At 40.7% G+C, this 18704-nt stretch overlaps 1 protein-coding gene across 3 annotated transcripts in view; it reads left to right on the top strand.

Annotated features, from left to right (window-relative positions):
- Positions 1-17919, top strand: part of atp13a3 (ATPase 13A3) — a 52800-nt gene extending 34881 nt beyond the window's left edge. For 2 of the 3 annotated variants that reach the window (XM_033031316.1, XM_033031317.1), the window contains exons 17-33: positions 86-103; positions 191-344; positions 1112-1232; positions 1451-1575; positions 2560-2726; positions 3477-3605; positions 3696-3775; positions 4448-4490; positions 4581-4690; positions 5893-5992; positions 6107-6179; positions 8358-8535; positions 9001-9182; positions 10001-10089; positions 11219-11299; positions 12853-12939; positions 13937-17919. In XM_033031316.1, coding sequence (XP_032887207.1) covers positions 86-103; positions 191-344; positions 1112-1232; positions 1451-1575; positions 2560-2726; positions 3477-3605; positions 3696-3775; positions 4448-4490; positions 4581-4690; positions 5893-5992; positions 6107-6179; positions 8358-8535; positions 9001-9182; positions 10001-10089; positions 11219-11299; positions 12853-12939; positions 13937-14134 — 1935 coding nt within the window. In that variant the 3' untranslated portion in view covers positions 14135-17919. The remainder of the gene's footprint in view (positions 1-85; positions 104-190; positions 345-1111; positions 1233-1450; positions 1576-2559; positions 2727-3476; positions 3606-3695; positions 3776-4447; positions 4491-4580; positions 4691-5892; positions 5993-6106; positions 6180-8357; positions 8536-9000; positions 9183-10000; positions 10090-11218; positions 11300-12852; positions 12940-13936) is intronic. The other variant, XM_033031318.1, reaches the window with a different exon arrangement.
- Positions 17920-18704: the final 785 nt, after the last annotated feature.

The following is an 18704-nucleotide window of genomic DNA, read 5'->3' as shown; positions in this document are numbered from 1 at the left end:
ATAAATTTAACCAGCATTTCTTCAAAGGTGTGTTAAGTGGAAATTGGAAATGCAATATATTTACCAAAGTTCTTTGTTTTTCCAGGAAATGTTTGATCTCCCAGTAAGTATAACACTGAAAGAATTCTCAGATGTTATTTTTATTTCTAAGCAGTAATGATGTTGAATATTTGAACTATTTTTGTTTCAGACAACGTATGAAATAGGTATAGTAAGGCAGTTTCCATTCTCCTCCTCTCTGCAACGAATGAGTGTTGTAGCCAGGGTACTGGGTGGAAAACAAATGGACGCCTACTTAAAAGGTGCTCCCGAAGTCATTGCCAACTTATGCAAAGCAGAGACAGGTAACGTTCAAACTGCTAATTGCCAACTCCTTTTAACTATTACGAAGCACTGTAAATGATACTAAACTTACACAAATGTATTGGTATTTCATTTTGCTGCTAGTTCCAAGCAGTGGTTGTTTAGTAGATGGTCAGCATAACATTCCTTTGCTGCTGGTATCTGTGGGGATTGTCATCCCGTTAGGTGCTTATGGGCTTGACCGTCTAATATAATACATTTTATTTTTTGAACTTTCATCTTTTTGTAATATTAAAAATGGTAAAAAATGGAAAATCTCTTGGTAATTTGGAGCGGTTAGTGCGCTGTGCCAAAACCCTGCTGAGCGATCCTGAGCTGCCATCTGTGTCGTTGGATACACTTGGACTATCTTTAATCTGACTTGAATTGACTCTATATTGCACTATATGTTAGTTTCCTTATCCTGTATCTGTACTCTTGTCAGCTCGATTGTAATCATGTATTTCCGCTGACTGGATAGCAGACAAGAAAACATGTTTCACTATACCTCGGTACACGTGACAATAAACTAAACTAAACTAAACTAAACGTATCGTCACAAAAAACGCACTGTTTACTAGAATAAAGGTTACTTTACATATCCTTAATGTGTTCCATTTGACTGCACCATAATGAAGATGTTGATCTATTTTGTTTCAAATTAGTTAATTCCTCATTTAAGCAGGAATTGTATGTAGACTTGTTTATATTGTGCTTGCAAATAGATTGATTATTAATATTCTGATGGTGGCTTTGTTTATTTTTTCAGTTCCTGAATGTTTTGCTGAGGTGCTGAAGATATATACAAAACAAGGATTTAGAGTCATAGCACTTGCCCACAAGAAATTAGGATCAAGGCTAACGTGGCATAAAGTACAGAATGTCAGCAGGTAATAGTGTTGATTTTTCTGGCTCTGCTCTCATCAACCTTTTTGGTCACGTCTTCAAAAAAATCTATTGGATTTGTGAGACATGACCCCCCACGTACAAAACCATGCTGACAATCCCTAATCAGCCCTTGCCCATCCAAATGCCTGTATATCCTATCCCTCAGAATACTCTCCAGTAACTTACATGGAGATCTCACTCAAGGCTGTGTTCTCAACAGGGACGCCATTGAAAGCAACATGGAGTTCATGGGACTCATTATTATGCAAAATAAACTCAAGCCTGATACACCGAGAGTGCTTAAAGAACTCGGAAGAGCTAACATTCGTACCGTTATGGTGACAGGTAATGTACTCCATGCTTTATTATATGATCATGTGATAGGAGCAGAATGAGGCCATTCGTCCCATCAAGTCTACTCCGCCATTCAATCATGGCTGATCTACCTCTCTCTCTCCTTAGCCCGTTCTCCTGCCTTCTCCCCTCAGGTACAGAACCTCGATAACGACCGTGTCCCTCACAGTGACCAGTGTGTAACATTGCTATATATAAATGCCACGCTACAGGAACCTGGTGGCACACAGCTACAACAGCTGCCTTATTACTCCAGGGGCCTGGGTCTAATGCCGACCTTAGGCACTGTCTATCTGGAGTTTGCACGTTCCTGTATCAGCATGGGTTTCTGTCAGACACACTGTGTCTCCTCCCTCATCCCAAATATATGCTGGCAGGTTAACTGGCCGCTGTAAGCATTGTCCCCTTGTGTAGGTCAGTGGCTAAAGTAATTCAAGGGGAGTGGATGGGCATTGGAAAGGGACTGCTGTGAAATACAGCGGGTGTATTGGGACTGGTGAGATTGCTCCTTGGCAGTGGCTGTGGGTCCTCAGCTAAATGTGTCTTGCTGTGTCAAACAAGGTGCATTTAGTGGAGTAAATGGCCCGACCTGCTTCACCCTAACGACAACTAGCAGGTGGGAGCTGTGGAGTGAAGACCAGTGAAGAGGAACGAAGACCAAACTCAAAGATAATAATGACTAAAGACCTACAAAGTGTTGGAGGAACCCGGATGGCCAGTCAGCAAAGACCTTGATGTTTTATTCAAAAGCCTTGAGGAGACATTACGATAGTCCACGGGACTGTTCAGCTCTTTCCTGCGTTTATATTAGGGAAATGCCTCATATAAGGATTGTTTGGCAGCACCAAAAATGTGAAACAAAATAAAAATGAGGTGTATTTAAAGAATAAAAAATGAAGGATTCTGTTGCCTTGTATTGTCTGAGTGAATGGTGCGGGGGTACACTTGTTCTAACACCGCTCTATATTTTGCCAGGGGACAACATGTTAACAGCTGTCTCTGTGGCCAGGAACTGCGGGATGATTTTACCACAGGATGAAGTGATCATCGCAGAGGCTCTACCTCCTAAAGACGGGCAAGTTGCACAGATCCATTGGCTGTACACGGACGATGCTTCCAAACATCTTGAGTCGGCTACAGAGGTGTGACAACTGGGGCAAAATACTAACCTTCACAATAAATGTATAAATTAATTCAAAGGAAGGAACTAAACTCTTTATAGTTATAGATTAGTGAATGCTTTATCAAATGTAATAATGTGGACTGCAAAGATATGGACATGGGTTTCAATACCTTTACCACACCCATTATCATCCTGCGTGTCACGACCAGGATTAGTCTCAGCAAAAGCAATCTGAACACTTGTTTTTTGTGTAATAATATTTTATTTGATTTTCCTCAAATCTGGTCAAAGACATAGTGTTTCCACTGTTGAAATCTTGCCACACATCACTGAATCACCCTATCTCAGTGGACAGCTTGAGACAAGCTGTGGGTATAGATGTTGCACCGCAGATATCAAACTACTTCCCAATATTTGAGTTTTGATGCGTTAAATGTGATGCTGACTCCATGTGCTGGGCTTGTTTGAGCAGCGTTCGGTCCACGTGCTGGGACTCTTGGAGCAGCGCTCGGTCCAGCCGAGCCCCAGGCTGCTGCATGGAGATAGAATTTCCCATTGACCCTGATGAACAGCCACATTAATGACAAAAGGAAGATGTCAAAGATGATAGGGAAATGTAGAATAAATGTCTCATCAATCAAAAAATCAACTGGTGAAGTGAACTGCCTCCTAATGAATACCTTAGAAAGGTGTTGTATTCATATATTAAATAGAATATAATAAAATAGGTTATAAATCAATGTTCATTTCCAATACCTTTCCTTTCCAGATCATTGATATTAAAATGGAAAATAAGGGTTCAGGCGATGGGCCTCATCAGAAGAACCATTACCATTTTGCTATGGACGGCAAATCTTTCTCTGTTGTCACTGAGCATTTTCAGGATCTACTTTCAAAGGTAAGTCATTGAGAAACAATGTTTTCAGGGTCATTGTAACTGGGGATAACATTCGCCTTATGCACCTAAATGAAGTCTTCTTAATTGCAGTTATTACTACATGGCACAGTATTTGCTCGCATGGCTCCCAATCAAAAGACACAGCTGGTGGAAGCGTTCCAGAACATGGAGTAAGTAACGCACAGGGCATTTTCACATTGCACAGGGCGGCACGGTGGCACAGCAGTAGAGTGCTGTCTTACAAAGCTTACAGCGCCAGAGACCCTGGTTTGATCCCAACTAGGGGTGCTTGTCTGTGCGGAGTTTGTACATTCCACCCACACTCCAAAGACGTGCAGGTTTGTAGGTCAAGTGGCTTGGTATAAATATAGATTATCCATAGTGTAGGTAGGATAGTGTTAAAGTGCGGGGATCGTTGGCCGGTGTGGACTTGGGATAAAGGGCCTGTTTCCGCGATGTATCTCAACTAAACTAAAACTAAACATACAGGGATCGTGTTTTACTGGTTCACCATTCCTTTACCATATATACATTAAGCCTATAGCATTATTGTCTCTAGATCCTTTGGAATTAATTTCCTTTTCAATCTTAAGTCTTCTGTGTATCTTTTTATTTTTTTCCTGGTTCTGTATACAAATGTAAACGTTAACTGGGTTTTTCTAGATAAACCATCAGTTTTGATGCAAATCCCATCAATAGTCCATTACCCAATTGGAAAAGGTTATTGACTATTTTAAAGTATTTGTTTTGTGTGATCCAAATATTTTCAATGCTTCATCAGCAAAATGTATATCTAGTAAACTGTGAATGTTGACCTTTGTTATCTGCCTTGATCCCACCAGCTACTATGTGGGCATGTGTGGAGATGGTGCCAATGACTGTGGGGTAAGTGGCTTCATCAGGCTTTGCATTATCACTATGTCTACCTGCATTTGCGGCAATGTCTTACAATGCTTACGTCGTGTGTTTTTCCAGGCCCTCAAACAAGCCCACGGTGGAATCTCACTGTCAGAACTGGAAGCTTCTGCAGCATCTCCATTCACATCGAAGTTTGCAAACATTGCCTGCGTCCCTAATCTCATCAGGTAACTTTCTGTGCCCAAGAGTTCCCTGGATAGATCCACCTAGACTTGGTATGTTGTTCTTCTTGGTTGAGTTGAGTTTTTTACCGCTCACTGCGCTAAAGTTGTCAGAGGTTATGGGGAGAAGGCCGGAGAATGGGGTTAGGAGGGAGAGATAGATCAGGCATGATTGAATGGCGGAATAGACTTGATGGGCCGAATGGTTTAATTCTACTATCACTTATGACTGCTAAAGAAAATAGGTTTTCTACTACTTTTTACTCCACCTTTTAGGAGTTTAAAGGAGATGAGCGGGGCAAATTTTTTTTTTAGATAGGCACGTGGATATGCAGGGAATGTAGTGGCAGGCAGAGGCATCATGTTCAGCACGGGCATTGTCGGCCGAAGGGCCTGCTCCTGTACTGTTCTTTGTCTCCACCATCACCCCTGATCTTGTGGCAATGGGCTGCGAAAATGTCATTTTTAAGGTCGTCAATTAAATTTTATCGCAAGAACAAATGGTCTATTGTCGCTCCCTTTTCATATGTTTGCCAACAGACCATTCCTGGTGTGGCTAGCTGGACTGTTTTCATAAAGGACTATCAGTGAGCGAGTTATCTTGTGTAATCTAACAGTCTCAAGGCCACGGTGAATGGGAATATGTGTTTATTATAGATTTATCTAAAATCTATAATACCCAGTTTCCAGGATAGGATTGAAGTACAAGCTTCCAGCTTGCTCACCTGTGAACAGAAGCATCGTGGAAATATTTAGTGACCACTTTACACATTAACAGCTTCTACTGCATTCAATAAGTGTGTAGTATGACTATTGTGCTATTTCAGTTTTGGGGAGCACTTGTTGCTGCTGCCGTTCCCATTTATACTTCCGTTGGCTTGAGTTTTGTTTCTTTCTTGAGCCCATCATTTATTTTAACTTGCTCCGTCCGCTATCCTTGACATTTAATCTCACTGCCCTAAGACAAACGTTAATCGTTGTCCCTTCATTTATGCTTGGTGCCACACAGCCACTCTCTGCCACTAAACATACTTATCATACGCCTGCTGGGGAAAGCTCGTAGGCCTTTCAACGTTAACTTTGGTTTTCTGTGCACATTTGCTGCCTGACTAGCCAAGGATTTGCAGCATATACAGTATTTCACGTTGACAGTTTGCTTGTTCTGCTGCCTGTATTTAGATGAAGATAACTCTTTGTTTTATGTCCAGCAGGGAAGGACGTGCAGCTTTGATGACATCTTTCTGTGTGTTTAAGTTCATGGCCTTGTACAGTATCATTCAATATCTCAGCGTAACCTTACTCTATTCTGTAAGTATTGATTTTAGATGAAGCTAACATGCTAGAGAATTGTTAAATAAAGAATACATACTAGTATGTTTGTCTGGAGTCAGGTTGTTTAATTGCCCTCTCTACCTCAACCAGGAGCTGAGTAACCTTGGGGATTTGCAGTTCCTTTTCATCGACCTGGCTATCATTCTGGTCATTGTGTTTACCAGTGAGTATGGTAAAACTGCTACATTTATCAAACTACATAGTTTGTTGATTCTTTTAATAGATGACATAGTCAATGATTTTGTCAGAACTCGTGGTATATTCATTATTTTGATGGATATATTACTCCCAGCTTTGTTTTTATTTAGTCATAAAGCATGTACAAGTATTAGTAGTACAGGAATCTGGGGTAATGGGGAGAAGGCAGGAGAATAGACAATAGGTGCAGGAGTAGGCCATTCGGCCCTTCAAGCTAGCACCGCCATTCAATGTGATCATGGCTGATCATCCACAATCAGTACCCCATTCCTGAGCTATCTTCAAGAGCTCTCTCTAGCTATCTTCATGAGCCCTATCTAGCCCTAGCTAGCTATCTTCAAGAGCCCTATCTATGGGTTTAGGAGGGAGCGATAGACCAGCCATGATTGAATGGCTGAGTGGCCTAATTCTGCTCCTATCACTTATGATATTATGACAAATAATTTGTGTCTTTTGATAAAGTGAGAGGGTGAAATTAGATATCTGGCAACAATTCATACCATCATGGCTCAGTGTAAGATCTTTCCAAACATTGTGAATCTTAAGAGCCCAGTGCAGGTACTTTGCCTGAATTAATCACAATGCAGATATAACTAAGTGTTTGCATGTTGGGATGATGTGAGGGGATGTGTAGGGCAGCCACCTGATGCTGGCACTATTCAGGATACAGTGAGTGTCATTCCAGTGGCTGCATTCACCTAATACTCTCTTACTTTATAGTGGCCATGTACTAACTGACAGGTACATGGATAGGACAGGTTTGGAGGGATATGGGCCAAACGCAGGCTGGTGGGACTAGTGTAGCTGAGACATGTTGGCGGGTGTGGGCAAGTTGGGCCAAAGGGCCTGTTTCCACACTGTATCACTCTATGACTAGTGTAGCTGAGACATGTTGGCCAGTGTGGGTAAGTTGGGCCGAAGGGCCTGTTTCCACATTGTATCACTCTATGACTGTAAATACAGTAAAATATATGCTCGCCAATGCACAGATACCTGTCAGAGCGAGGATGTGGTGTTCATGTAAATACCACCGCCAGTACTGCCTATCACTCACACATCATCCCAACATGCAAACACTTAGTTATATCTGCATTGTGGTTGATTCAGGCACTCTATTCTCAATAGAACTGTGGCAATGGCATCTCCAGATGGTGGCCAGTACCACTGGCCAATTAGAGTAATAACTACTAGACTTGCCAATGACACCAGGCCCGGTGAAGGAATAAAATCTACAAAGATAATCAGAGATTATCATAAGGTTATGTGATAGGAGCAGAATTTAGGCCATTAGGCCCCATCGCGTCTACTCCGCCATTCAATCATGACTGATCTATCTCTCCCTCGTAACCCCATTCTCCTGCCTTCTCCCCATAACCCTTGACACCTGTATTAATCAAGAATATATCTATGCATTAAATATATCTATTGACTTGACCTCCACAGCCTTCCGTGGCAAATAATTCCACAGATTCACCACCCTCTGACCAAAGAAATTCCTCCTCATCTCCTTCCTAAAAGAACATCCTTTAATTCGGAGGCTGTGATCTCTAGTCCTAGACTCTCCCACTAGTGACTGATCTGAAATATTGTTGGCCGGTGTGGGCGAGTTGGGCCGAAGGGCCTGTTTCCACACTGGTTGACTCTCTGACTCAAGTGGAAACATCCTCTCCACATCCACTCTATCCAAGCATTTCACTATTCTGTATGTTTCAGTGAGGACCCCTCATTCATCTAAACTCCAGCGAGTACAGGTCCAGTGCCGACAAAAGCTCATCATAAGTTAACCTACTCATTCCTGGGATCTTCCTGTCTGGAATTTATCACGTTAAATAATACTTCTTTTCAATTAAATAACCATTGGAGAACTTATAAAGACACAAAGTGCTGGAGTAACTCAGTGGATCAGCCTGACCTGAATTTCTCCAGCAGTTTGTGTCTTTGTTTTGTAAACCAGCACCTGTAGTTTCTTCTTCATTGGAAAACTTAAATTCAACCTATTATAAAATATTTTTAGTATTTACTTAGACGACTATCCAAGAATCAGGAAAGGAACTCTGGACTGAAAGATGTTTGATATCTTGTATTTAATTGCCATGTTTTGAGCAGTGGAGAAAACTAATTTTAATCTTCCCTTTTGATGTAGTGAGTTTGAATGCGGCCTGGAAAGAGCTGGTTCCACAAAAGCTTCCGTCTGGCCTTATCTCTGCTTCACTGTTATTTTCAGTAATGTCCCAAATTGTTATCAGCGCGGTGTTCCAGGTAACATCGTTCCTTGCAGTCAAACAACAAACCTGGTATGAGGTCTGGACACCAAATTCAGAGTAAGTCCAAAATGATTACATTGGAGTAGAGCTGTATTTGTGAAATGAGGTTCATAGTGCAGGTGTGTAAGAACTGCAGACACTGGTTTAAAGTGAAGATAGACACAAAATGCTGGAGTAACTCAGCGGGTCAGGTAGCATCTCGAGAGAGTTTCAACCCGAAACGTCACCCATTCCTTTCTCTCCAGAGATGCTGCCTGTCCTCCCGAGTTACTCTAGTACTTTGTGTCTATCTTCGATTTAAACCAGCATCTGCAGTTCCTTCCTACACATTCTTTAATATCTCATGGTTAATATAAGATCAGATTAAGTGATTCAGAATAGGATCTTGGTAAATAATTTCATTTGCTTTATGTTGAACCAAAAAGGTTTGTTGGTGATCACATACAGTTCACTTCTCTCATTCAGTGGTGTCTTTTTCAACCTCATGGTGTTAACATTGAAATGTATTTTGTTTAATTACAGTACCTGCAGTTCATCAAAGCTGAATATCACGCTAACGTACAATAGCACAGATATTGAAGATGCAAGGAATATTAAGAACTATGAAAATACCACTGTGTTTTTCATTTCCTGTTTTCAGTACCTCATAGTGGCCATTGTGTTTTCCAAAGGAAAACCATTCCGGCAGCCTTCTTATGAAAACTGTAAGTAGCATTATTGATTTAGCTCTTAAATTAAGCTAGAGATCTTTTGTAATGGTATGTTTCTCCTGGTTAAACTCACCAAAAGAATGCCTGTTTTCTGTTGATGAATAAAGTGAACCATTTGTTAATGTTGGTAAATGAAGAAATGCATAACATTAATAAAACTGATGAAAACTCTTACCTCCATATCCTAACCTTGACCAGGTTCTCTTCACTCATTGCCCCTGAGCCGACTGACCTGCCTTTCACAAAGCTTTTACCTGTACCTCAGTACACGTGACAATAAAGTAAACTCAACTGAACTGATCTGCCAAGTCACATGCTCAAGCAGCTCCGAGATTTTTAATTTTTCACACTTGTTTTCCAAACCTTTTCCAGTTTTATTCCTGCAGATCTATTAGTAGATGGGATTACGTGATTAAAAGCTGTTGGCTGCGATATTGCAAACCCACCCAGAACTGATGCTCTTGCTTGAAGTCATGTCAGCCCATCAGACTTGGTGTCATTGCTATACCAGAGTATTCTTGTAGCTACTGTTAGTTTTTAAGTTATAGCTTCATCTCAACCTCACTTCCAGCCATTTTACACTTTGGAGAGAGCTTTCCCTCCCACCTCTGTGTAACACATCTTTCACCCCACTATGGACGCACTTGAACTCCACCCTTTGAATTCCGTCCCCAAACCTCTCCACCCTTCTGCCGTGCTTTTCTTTGAAGAGTATGGTTTCACTCACTTGTATTGTTTTCTTTGATTGGCTTCACATTTTAAAGGTTACAGTTGCCGGCTGAACTCCATGCAGCTTTTCTTTGTTGTAACAGATCCTTTTGTGGTGACGGTGATGGTTCTTTATATCATTATGCTGTTCATAATGCTGTATCCCGTTGAAGTCATTGATTGGGTTCTTGAGGTAAGGATGAAAGCTGGATTTAGTTTTATTTGAGAATACAGCTGACTTAAACCAGTCCAAAATTATTTGCATGCAATTCCTCCCTTGAAATAATAGTATTTTCTCAATTGCTTTAATGAGAATATTGGCCTCAGAACTCGCTGGTATGTTTTTTCCCCCCTCATCATTAAGCAAGAGAAAACGATGTTTCCAGAGAGTTGTGAATCTGTGGAATTCTCTGCCACAGAGGCCAATTCACTGGATGTTTTCAAGAGAGAGTTGGATTTAGCTCTTCGGGCAAGAATCTAGGGATAAGGGGGGAAAAGCAGGAACGGGGAACTTATTTTAGATGATCAGCCATGATCATATTGAATGGCGGTGCTGGCTCGAAGGACCGAATCTAGCTCTGGAGGAAGGTGGGGAGATCAATTGGAGAGTTTTGGATTTTTTCAGCGACTGCCGGCATCATATCAGTGTCGCCAAAAGATTTTGAACATTTCAAAATCCAGCTACGACAAACAAGCGCGTCAAACGTTGTCACGCCGCAAATTCATCAGTGACCTGATAGGTCAGTCAATGATGCCGGCAGTCGCTGAAAAAATCGCCAAGTGGGACAGGTTCTTTAGGGTTATCAAGGGTAAAACTATTAAAATAGACAATGGTGATTATTTCAAGAAGTGTCTTGGCCATTGAAATTGTAACAAGAGTGACTCTTATTCCCTTGTTATGTACCCCCATTCATATCCCTACTGCAGCAGCAGGGCATTTACACAATGATACCAACACAATTGTGTCATGTTGTCACTTGCGGGCAGAGCACCAAGGCAAATTCCTTGTATGTGAATACTTGGCCAATAACTTATTCATTCATTCATTCATTCATTCATTCATTATAAATGAGCTAACTCCATTTCCAAAGTGATATCAACAATGTATTGAGCGTAGAGGAACAGGATACACATCACAACACTTATCTCATCTTTAATTTTATGCAATATATGTAAATATATGTGATTAGCATTTTTACTTATCTCTTAATCTACAAATTCTAATCAATAAACAAAGGTATTTGATGAAGTAGAAATGAATTGGGAGTAAATGGAAATGGTTTATGGAAAGTAAAACTAAAATGAATCAAATTATCTTTCAGCTGGTGTGTGTCCCGTACGAGTGGAGAATTCTAATGCTCATAATAATCATAATAAATGCCGTTGTGTCATTTGTCACTGAGGTAAGTTTTGGTGCCCTAATTTGAGGACGGATATCCTTGCTATTGAGGCAGTGTGGCGTAGGTTCACCAGGTTAATCCCCGGGGTGGTGGGACTGTCATATGTGGAAAAATTGGAAAGACTGGGCTTGTATTTACTGGAATTTAGAAGAATGAGAGGGTATCTTATAGAATTATAAAAGGACTGGACGAGCTAGATGCAGTAAAAATGTTCCCAATGTTGGGGGAAGTCCAGAACCAGGGACCACAGTCTAATAAAGGGGAGGCCATTTAAAACTGAGGTGAGAAAAAAAACCTTATCACCTAGAGAGTTGTGAATTTGTGGAATTCTCTGCCACAGAAGGCAGTGGAGGCCAATTCACTGGATGAATTTAGATAGAACTCTTGGGGCTAGCGGAATCAAGGGATATGGGGAGAATGCAGGCACGGGTTACTGATTGTGGATGATCAGCCATGATCACAATGAATGGCGGTGCTGGCTTGAAGGGCCGAATGGCCTACTCCTGCACCTATTTTCTATGTTTCTAAAATAGTTCATTAAATTATGGTGCTGTCATCTATTTTTAATAATGTGAGATCTAATTATCATCTTTTTCAGTTAGTACAAAGTGGAAATCTATATAAAATAGAGATATTTTTGGCCATTTCCTTTAAGCTCCATTCCATTTTTGCATGAATTATGTTTTTATTTGCTTTAATACTGCACCACAAAATGTATAAGAATTTTGCAAGATTTAAAATATTATTTCTCTATTTAACTTTGTGTGGAAAGTCAGTCTAGGGATAATAATGACATGGTCTGTTATTATTATCTAAATAACTGACAATGGACACCACTTGTGGCAGAATGAGAGCCATCATAAACTCATAGAGCACCTCATGCCCTACTGCTAATCTAGTTTACCCATGCATATCCTGTGTTTTGGTTGAACTTTGACGCAGTAAATTTTCTCTGTAAAACTCTGCCGACTATAAAAATGATGGAACAAGGAGATCCATGTGTGACTCTTCCTGGCATTCACTACATTTTTAACCATAGAGGCACACAGCACGGAAACAGGCCCTTCGGCCCAACTTGTTGAAGCCAACCAAGATGTCCCATCTGCACTAACCCAACCTGCCTGCGTTTGGCCCATATTGTTCCCATCTATGCACCAAATGTCTTTTAAATGTGGAGGCTTTCCCAAATGAATTTTTGAAGGAAAAATTGTCTGCAATTTTTTAACATTCTTTTCCGTTTTGTTTCATTAAAGTCATGTATCTTTGATGAATCTTAACTCTAATTATCAGATAGTTTCTAAAGTCAATGTTGCCAGCAGCTTGCCTCCATGGGCAGTAGCTTCTGGTGCTGGACTCTTTACAGCTCAACACCAAAGTTAATTGGCAATACTTCTCTTTTGAAAAGATTTAATACCCCAAATTAAAATGCAAAATCTCACCAAAGACATGACTGCAGACATTTGCCAAATGTGCCCTATTCCTGTAATAACCTGTTGGGCTACTTCCATAAGATAATGTTTTAATTCTCCGTTTTACTTCCCGTTTGTACCACTCAGGTTGTCCTGCTGGATCTGGCCCCGTGGAAGTTCCTGTTCAAGAGGAAGGATCTGGGATTGAACCAGCACACGGCCAATAACCAGCAGGTTGCTCTTCTCCTTTTTCTCATGGTTTGATTTAATTTGTTAAATTGTTGTGCAAACAAAGGATGATTTCCCCCCTACTGTGCATTGGTGATGGCCCCCACATTACACAGCCCCACGGAATGTGAGTTCTGTTTGATCTTGGTTGTCAGGTGCAGAGTTAAAGCAAGGAAATTACCAAGCTTTCACCTTTTACAGGCTGTACTTCTGCATTAGCATCATTTCCATTTGTGCATTTTATAACATGTAGAAGCTCAGTATATCTGTGTTTAATATATTGTCACGAAGTATAAAAGGGCAGCTTTCTGTTTTGCCCTGGAAGTGAAGTTGGTTGAGAAAGATGATGCAGGCGTGGATGAGACAGGGTGGAAAAGTCAAAGATTAGAGAGCATAGCTTTAAAGTGAGAGAGGCAAAGCTTAAAGGAAATATGTGGGCAGGTTGTTCTTTACAGAGGGTTGTGGGTGCCTGGAATGCGCTGCCAGGGGTGGTGGTGGATGCAGATACCATAGAGGCATTTAGATAGGCTTATGGATATGCAGGGAAACTTTGTTTATCAAACCAAATATTTTTCATATTCAAAAGGAATTGGTTTTATTAATCCCATTAATTTAATTTTACAAATATAGTTTGATCTACTATTTTATCACCATACAGAAAATTAGTTTAAACCTGCTGCCATAAGGCCCTCTGGAAACGTCACCTATCCATGTTCTCCACAGATGCTGCCTGACCCGCTGAGTTACTCCAGCACTCTGTGAAACGTCACCTATCCATGTTCTCCACAGATGCTGCCTGACCCGCTGAGTTACTCCAGCACTCTGTGAAACGTCACCTATCCATGTTCTTCACAGATGCTGCCTGACCTGCTGAGTTACTCCAGCACTCTTTGTCTTTTGCAAACCAGCATCTGTAATTCCTCGTGTCTACATTTAGCTGAAACGTGACTCTTTTACTAAAGATCAGCATCGTAATTTTCACCTATTCTCTGTGTTTTTGAAGGAGGTGCTGGAGCAAGGGAACAAGAGCTGCTTCTCATCTGTCCTCGGTGGTGGGAGCCGAAAGCCAAAGGCCAGATATCGGTACCTGGCACGGGAGCTGCTAATCGACCCCAACTGGCCTCCCAAACCCAAGACCACCACAGAAGCAAATAAACCCTCCACTGAAAATAGCGCATGTCAAATCCTTACAATAACGTAACACTAAGTACTTCCAACCAACTGCGCTTCATACCGGCAACACTAGCTATTTGGGATTAATTGGGGGGAGGGGGGTGTAGGGAGAATAGGATTGTGCAGATAACACTGGTGTATATATCAGAAATCATCATCTATGTTCAAGTCTACGGTCCGACGGTCAATGCGTTTCCATCTCGGCACGAGTGGTTCGTACAACGTGGGCCCAGAGATGACCACCCTCTCCACACACAGCATCGTGGCTGGAGGGGGAATGGGGACAGGGACTGTGTCAGTGGGGTCAGGAACACTGTCAGTGGGGAGGGCACGGTTCAGACAAGTGCCCGGCGTGGTAGTGTACAGGCAGGGCAGATGTCAGTGTGTGGAGAGGGTATGGGCAGATATTGTAGCTGTCGTCTATAATATTTTTCTAGAGGTCATGAATGTTTAAGACTCTGCTTTCATTGTTACCGTTTATGGAGGGTTGATTGATTCCTAGTAAGATGTGGGGGGGGGGGGCTAGCAATGCTGATACAAACTGCTTTCCCACTTGGTATTTCACCAACTGCCTTCCTGCGGCCACTTCCTGCATCCTCTTGAGACTCAGTAAATTTGCTGACACGATAGTTAAACTATAGCACTGTGTAATATCTAGGGGGGGGGGGGGTAAATTAATCATGGATGGCATAAGCTGTAGTTTGGAATAACATCCATAACAAGATTTCTCCATTAATGTGGAGACAAAAAAGGTTAACAAAAAAAAAGACAAAGTACTGGAGTAACGCAGCTGGTGAAGCACCATCTCTGGATAAGTGACATCTCAGGTCAGGACCCTGCCCCAGTCTGAAAAAGGGTCTTGACCCAAAACGTCAGCTATCCATGATCTCCAGAGATACTGCCTGAGTTACTCCAGCAATTTGTGTCTTTTTTCCCCCCATTCAGTAGTGTTCAGGCTGCAAAATGATATCAGATTGGAATACTTTAAGAGTAACAAAGAGTGCTGAAAGTCAGAGAAGCAGAGAAAGTTCCAGGGCAGCAGACAGTCGACTAAACTCTGAATACCAGTTCAATTTCTACAAATAGAAAGCCGAGACTAGTTTTCAGTCACTGGGAATAATACTACATTATTTTGTGCTGTCCTTTTTTGGAATATAGTGCTTCCCATGCAAGAGTTGACACACAAGCAGGAGTTTCACAGTGATTATCTTTACCAAAGCCTGTTCGATCCACCAGCGTTGTACTGTCATCTAGCAGGTGCACAGGGTGAATGGTGCTAGCAATTATGCAACTCTCACAGTGTGCAATCCATACTTTGTCGTCTATCAACCTTCATTGGTGGAAGATTAAGGTGGGCATGATCAGTTTTCCAATGTTATTCCTGTGAGCGAGTCTTGTGATGAAATGGACAGATTGGGTAATTAGTGCCGCAAAGTAAAGTTGCCCCCCCTGCAGCCAGCATTGAACAGGGCAGGGACAGCATGAGTGGACATACTTATGGTACACCAGCAAATTGCAGAAAGTATTTGTGACTGTTAACAGATGCAAAAATATTTGTTGTTTAGGCATTTATCTAAAAATCGGGAGGAAACATAGAAAATAGGTGCAGGTGGAGGCCATTCGGCCCTTCGAGCCAGCACCACCATTCAATATGATCATGGCTGATCATCCATAATCAGTTCCTGCTTTCTCCCCATATCCCATAGGAAAGAGAGAAGTGCTAATTTTAAAGTGGTTTAATAGGTTGAATGTGTATTGATTTACTTGGTGAGTTCAGACCAAACAGCAAGTTTTTGTGGTAGCAGTGAGGATGTGAACTTGCTCCAATGTCTATCGGGAGCCACCACACATTCTGTTCCCTCCCACTCATTCTGCAACAACTGACCCACTCCCAGCAGTGAGAGGCAACAGTGAGTTTACATATTGTGTTGTGCTGCTGCAAGTAAGAATTACATTGTTCTATCTGGGACACATGACAATAAAACTCTTGATCCATCTTTGTAACATCACACCTTTTCCTCAACTCATCTTCTACTGAAGTTATTATCTAAACCATGAATACCTTCATATTTAGCTATTCTGATGTCTTTGGCCAAACTGCCACCTTTGAACCAAATCCAAACATCTGCTGTCTGAGTGCTGAATGACTGATATTGAGCTTTGTGCCAGTAAGTTGTGTGTTATACTGTCCATCTATCACTTTGCCCTCCTATGTTGAATCTTTTCTTGCCCCAATGAAGACTGTGCCTTCAACTGCCTACATACCATTTTGTGCATCACTCCTGTGAAACGTCCTACACGCTGACTTTGTGACCGGGCCTTCATTGATCCGACTTGCTCCCTCTCGTGGCTTCCTGTTGAATTGTCTTTGATGTTTCCCTGAGGCTCCAGTAAATTGGTGAGAGGTTTGCTGTTTATGTCGGTAGAGATTGCTAGTCTCATGTGAATCTGTTTAAACGATATTTTGATGCTAGCTCTTAATTAAGGGGTCTAAGTGTTCAGAAGTTAAGTAGTTGGAATAACTCACAATTCTTGTGCTAAAATGTTATCACTAATTAAAAGAATGGCATTGAGTGGTTTCAGCTGGTCAAAGTGTTCTGATATTACTCATCACCTGGTGATGGAAGAGAGAGTAAGTGCACCCCCAGATGACAACAGGGTATTTTTTAATCTTTTCCACCCCACATCAATAAATGTGTTTAATGGTTTAAGCATCAAGACTTGATCCCAACAAATGGAATAACTTCAGTACTGTTGTGAAAGATGATCGTATATTTTGGGCTTGAATCTTAAATGCAACTGGATATCCTTACATTACAGAAGCATTTCTGAAATGTTATTTAAAATTCAGACCAATTCCCCCTTGTTATGTTTTTGACCTTTTGTATTAAATGTCAGTGTCTGCACTTGAACACCATCAACGTAGTTTTTCAGTTTTAAGTGATGTATTTTTCTTTTACAAACCAGTTCAATGCCAGCTGCTCTGTTCAAAAAATTGCTCTTTCACTTTATACTAGAATTTTGGGAAATTGTATTTTTTGATAAATAAGAAGTATATTGAATAAGAACTGTGTCTCCTGGGCAATTAATTCTTGGGCTTACTCTGTTTATTTGGAGGATAATGGGAGCAAAGAAATTCAATAATATACAAATTTACAGCAGAAACAATGTTATAAATAATGAAAATGATCAATTGCCACAATGTTGAGAATAGATAATTCAGCTAACCTTGTCCCTCAGGGATTTTTTAATTTTAGATGTTTGTTTTTTTTTTTAAATTTGTAATAATTTGGATGCCATCCAGGCTCAAAACTATAAATTGCAAATAATGCCCAAATCACTTTGTCAAATAAAACCAATTCTACCCTTCCAACATGTTTCACATTTTGAGCATTGTGATCTTTTACAATTTTTGTACATACACTTGAAATTTTCTATCTAATTTATACTACTTATTTTGATTTACTTGAAAAGTTGATGTATAAAATATTCGATGTAGCTATGTCTTTATGTAGATATTTTATAGTAATTTAATTAACGAGCATTAATTAACAAAAGAATGCTGTTAATGCTGTTAAGAATGAAGAATTCCATTGTTATCATATTAGGCCTATAAATTCTGCTATTTATCATTTATTGTAAGAATAAATTTTTTTTAACAAATCTAAAATGTATTTGTTGGTCAGCCTGTGAATTGTGCGGAGTGGGAGAACTCACATTGTCAGCAGAACATTTGGTGAAAAATTATACTTCATTGAAAATCAACCTTTTATGACAACATTTCCAAATTATAAATCTTTTACCAGCATTGAATTAGCTCAGATAAAGAGTTGACCTTTTACTTCTGTACATACTGATTACTTAATCCCATGCACAAACTTGCTCTGATCATAAAATTTTGAAAAATGATCAACTTAAATGATCTTTCAAGGATAGGATACAGCCCTTATCCAGATTGGCAATGAATGACCAAGCATTATCTGTGAATATATTTAAATTTAAACAATTCCAACATTGCTGTTTGACATCTGTATCAACGATTTGGATGAGAATGTACAAGGCATAATTAGTCAGTTTACAGGCGACACTAAAATAGGTGGTATTGTAGACAGTGAAGATGGATATCAAGAATTACTCCAAGATCTTGATCAGCTAAGCAAGTGGGCTGACGAATGGCAATTAATTCAGTCAAATTGGACAGGAGCTTTACAGTGAATGCAACGGTTCTGGGGTGTTGTAGATCAGAGGGCTCAAGGAGTATTGGTCCATAGTTCCCTGAAAGTCGTGTCAGAGATAGATAGGGTGTTAAGGAGGACATTGTGTTACAGTTGTACATGATGTTGGTGAGGCTGCACTTGGAGTATTGGTTTTAGTCTTGATCACCTTGCTTTAGGAAATGTGTCATTCAGCTGGAAAGGGTGCAGAGAAGATGTACAAGGATGTTATCAGGACTCAAGGGCCTGAGCTGTAGGGAAAGGTTGGACACGTTAGGACTTTATTTTTTTTTAGTTTTAGAGATACAGTACGGAAACAGGCCCTTCGGTTCACCGAGTCAGCACCGACCAGCGATCCCCGCACACTAACACTACCATATACAC

Source organism: Amblyraja radiata, chromosome 13 (assembly GCF_010909765.2).
Source record: "Amblyraja radiata isolate CabotCenter1 chromosome 13, sAmbRad1.1.pri, whole genome shotgun sequence".
NCBI lineage: Eukaryota > Metazoa > Chordata > Chondrichthyes > Rajiformes > Rajidae > Amblyraja > Amblyraja radiata.
Note: the sequence above shows the minus strand (reverse complement) of the source record. Positions and strands in the feature narration are given on the sequence as shown.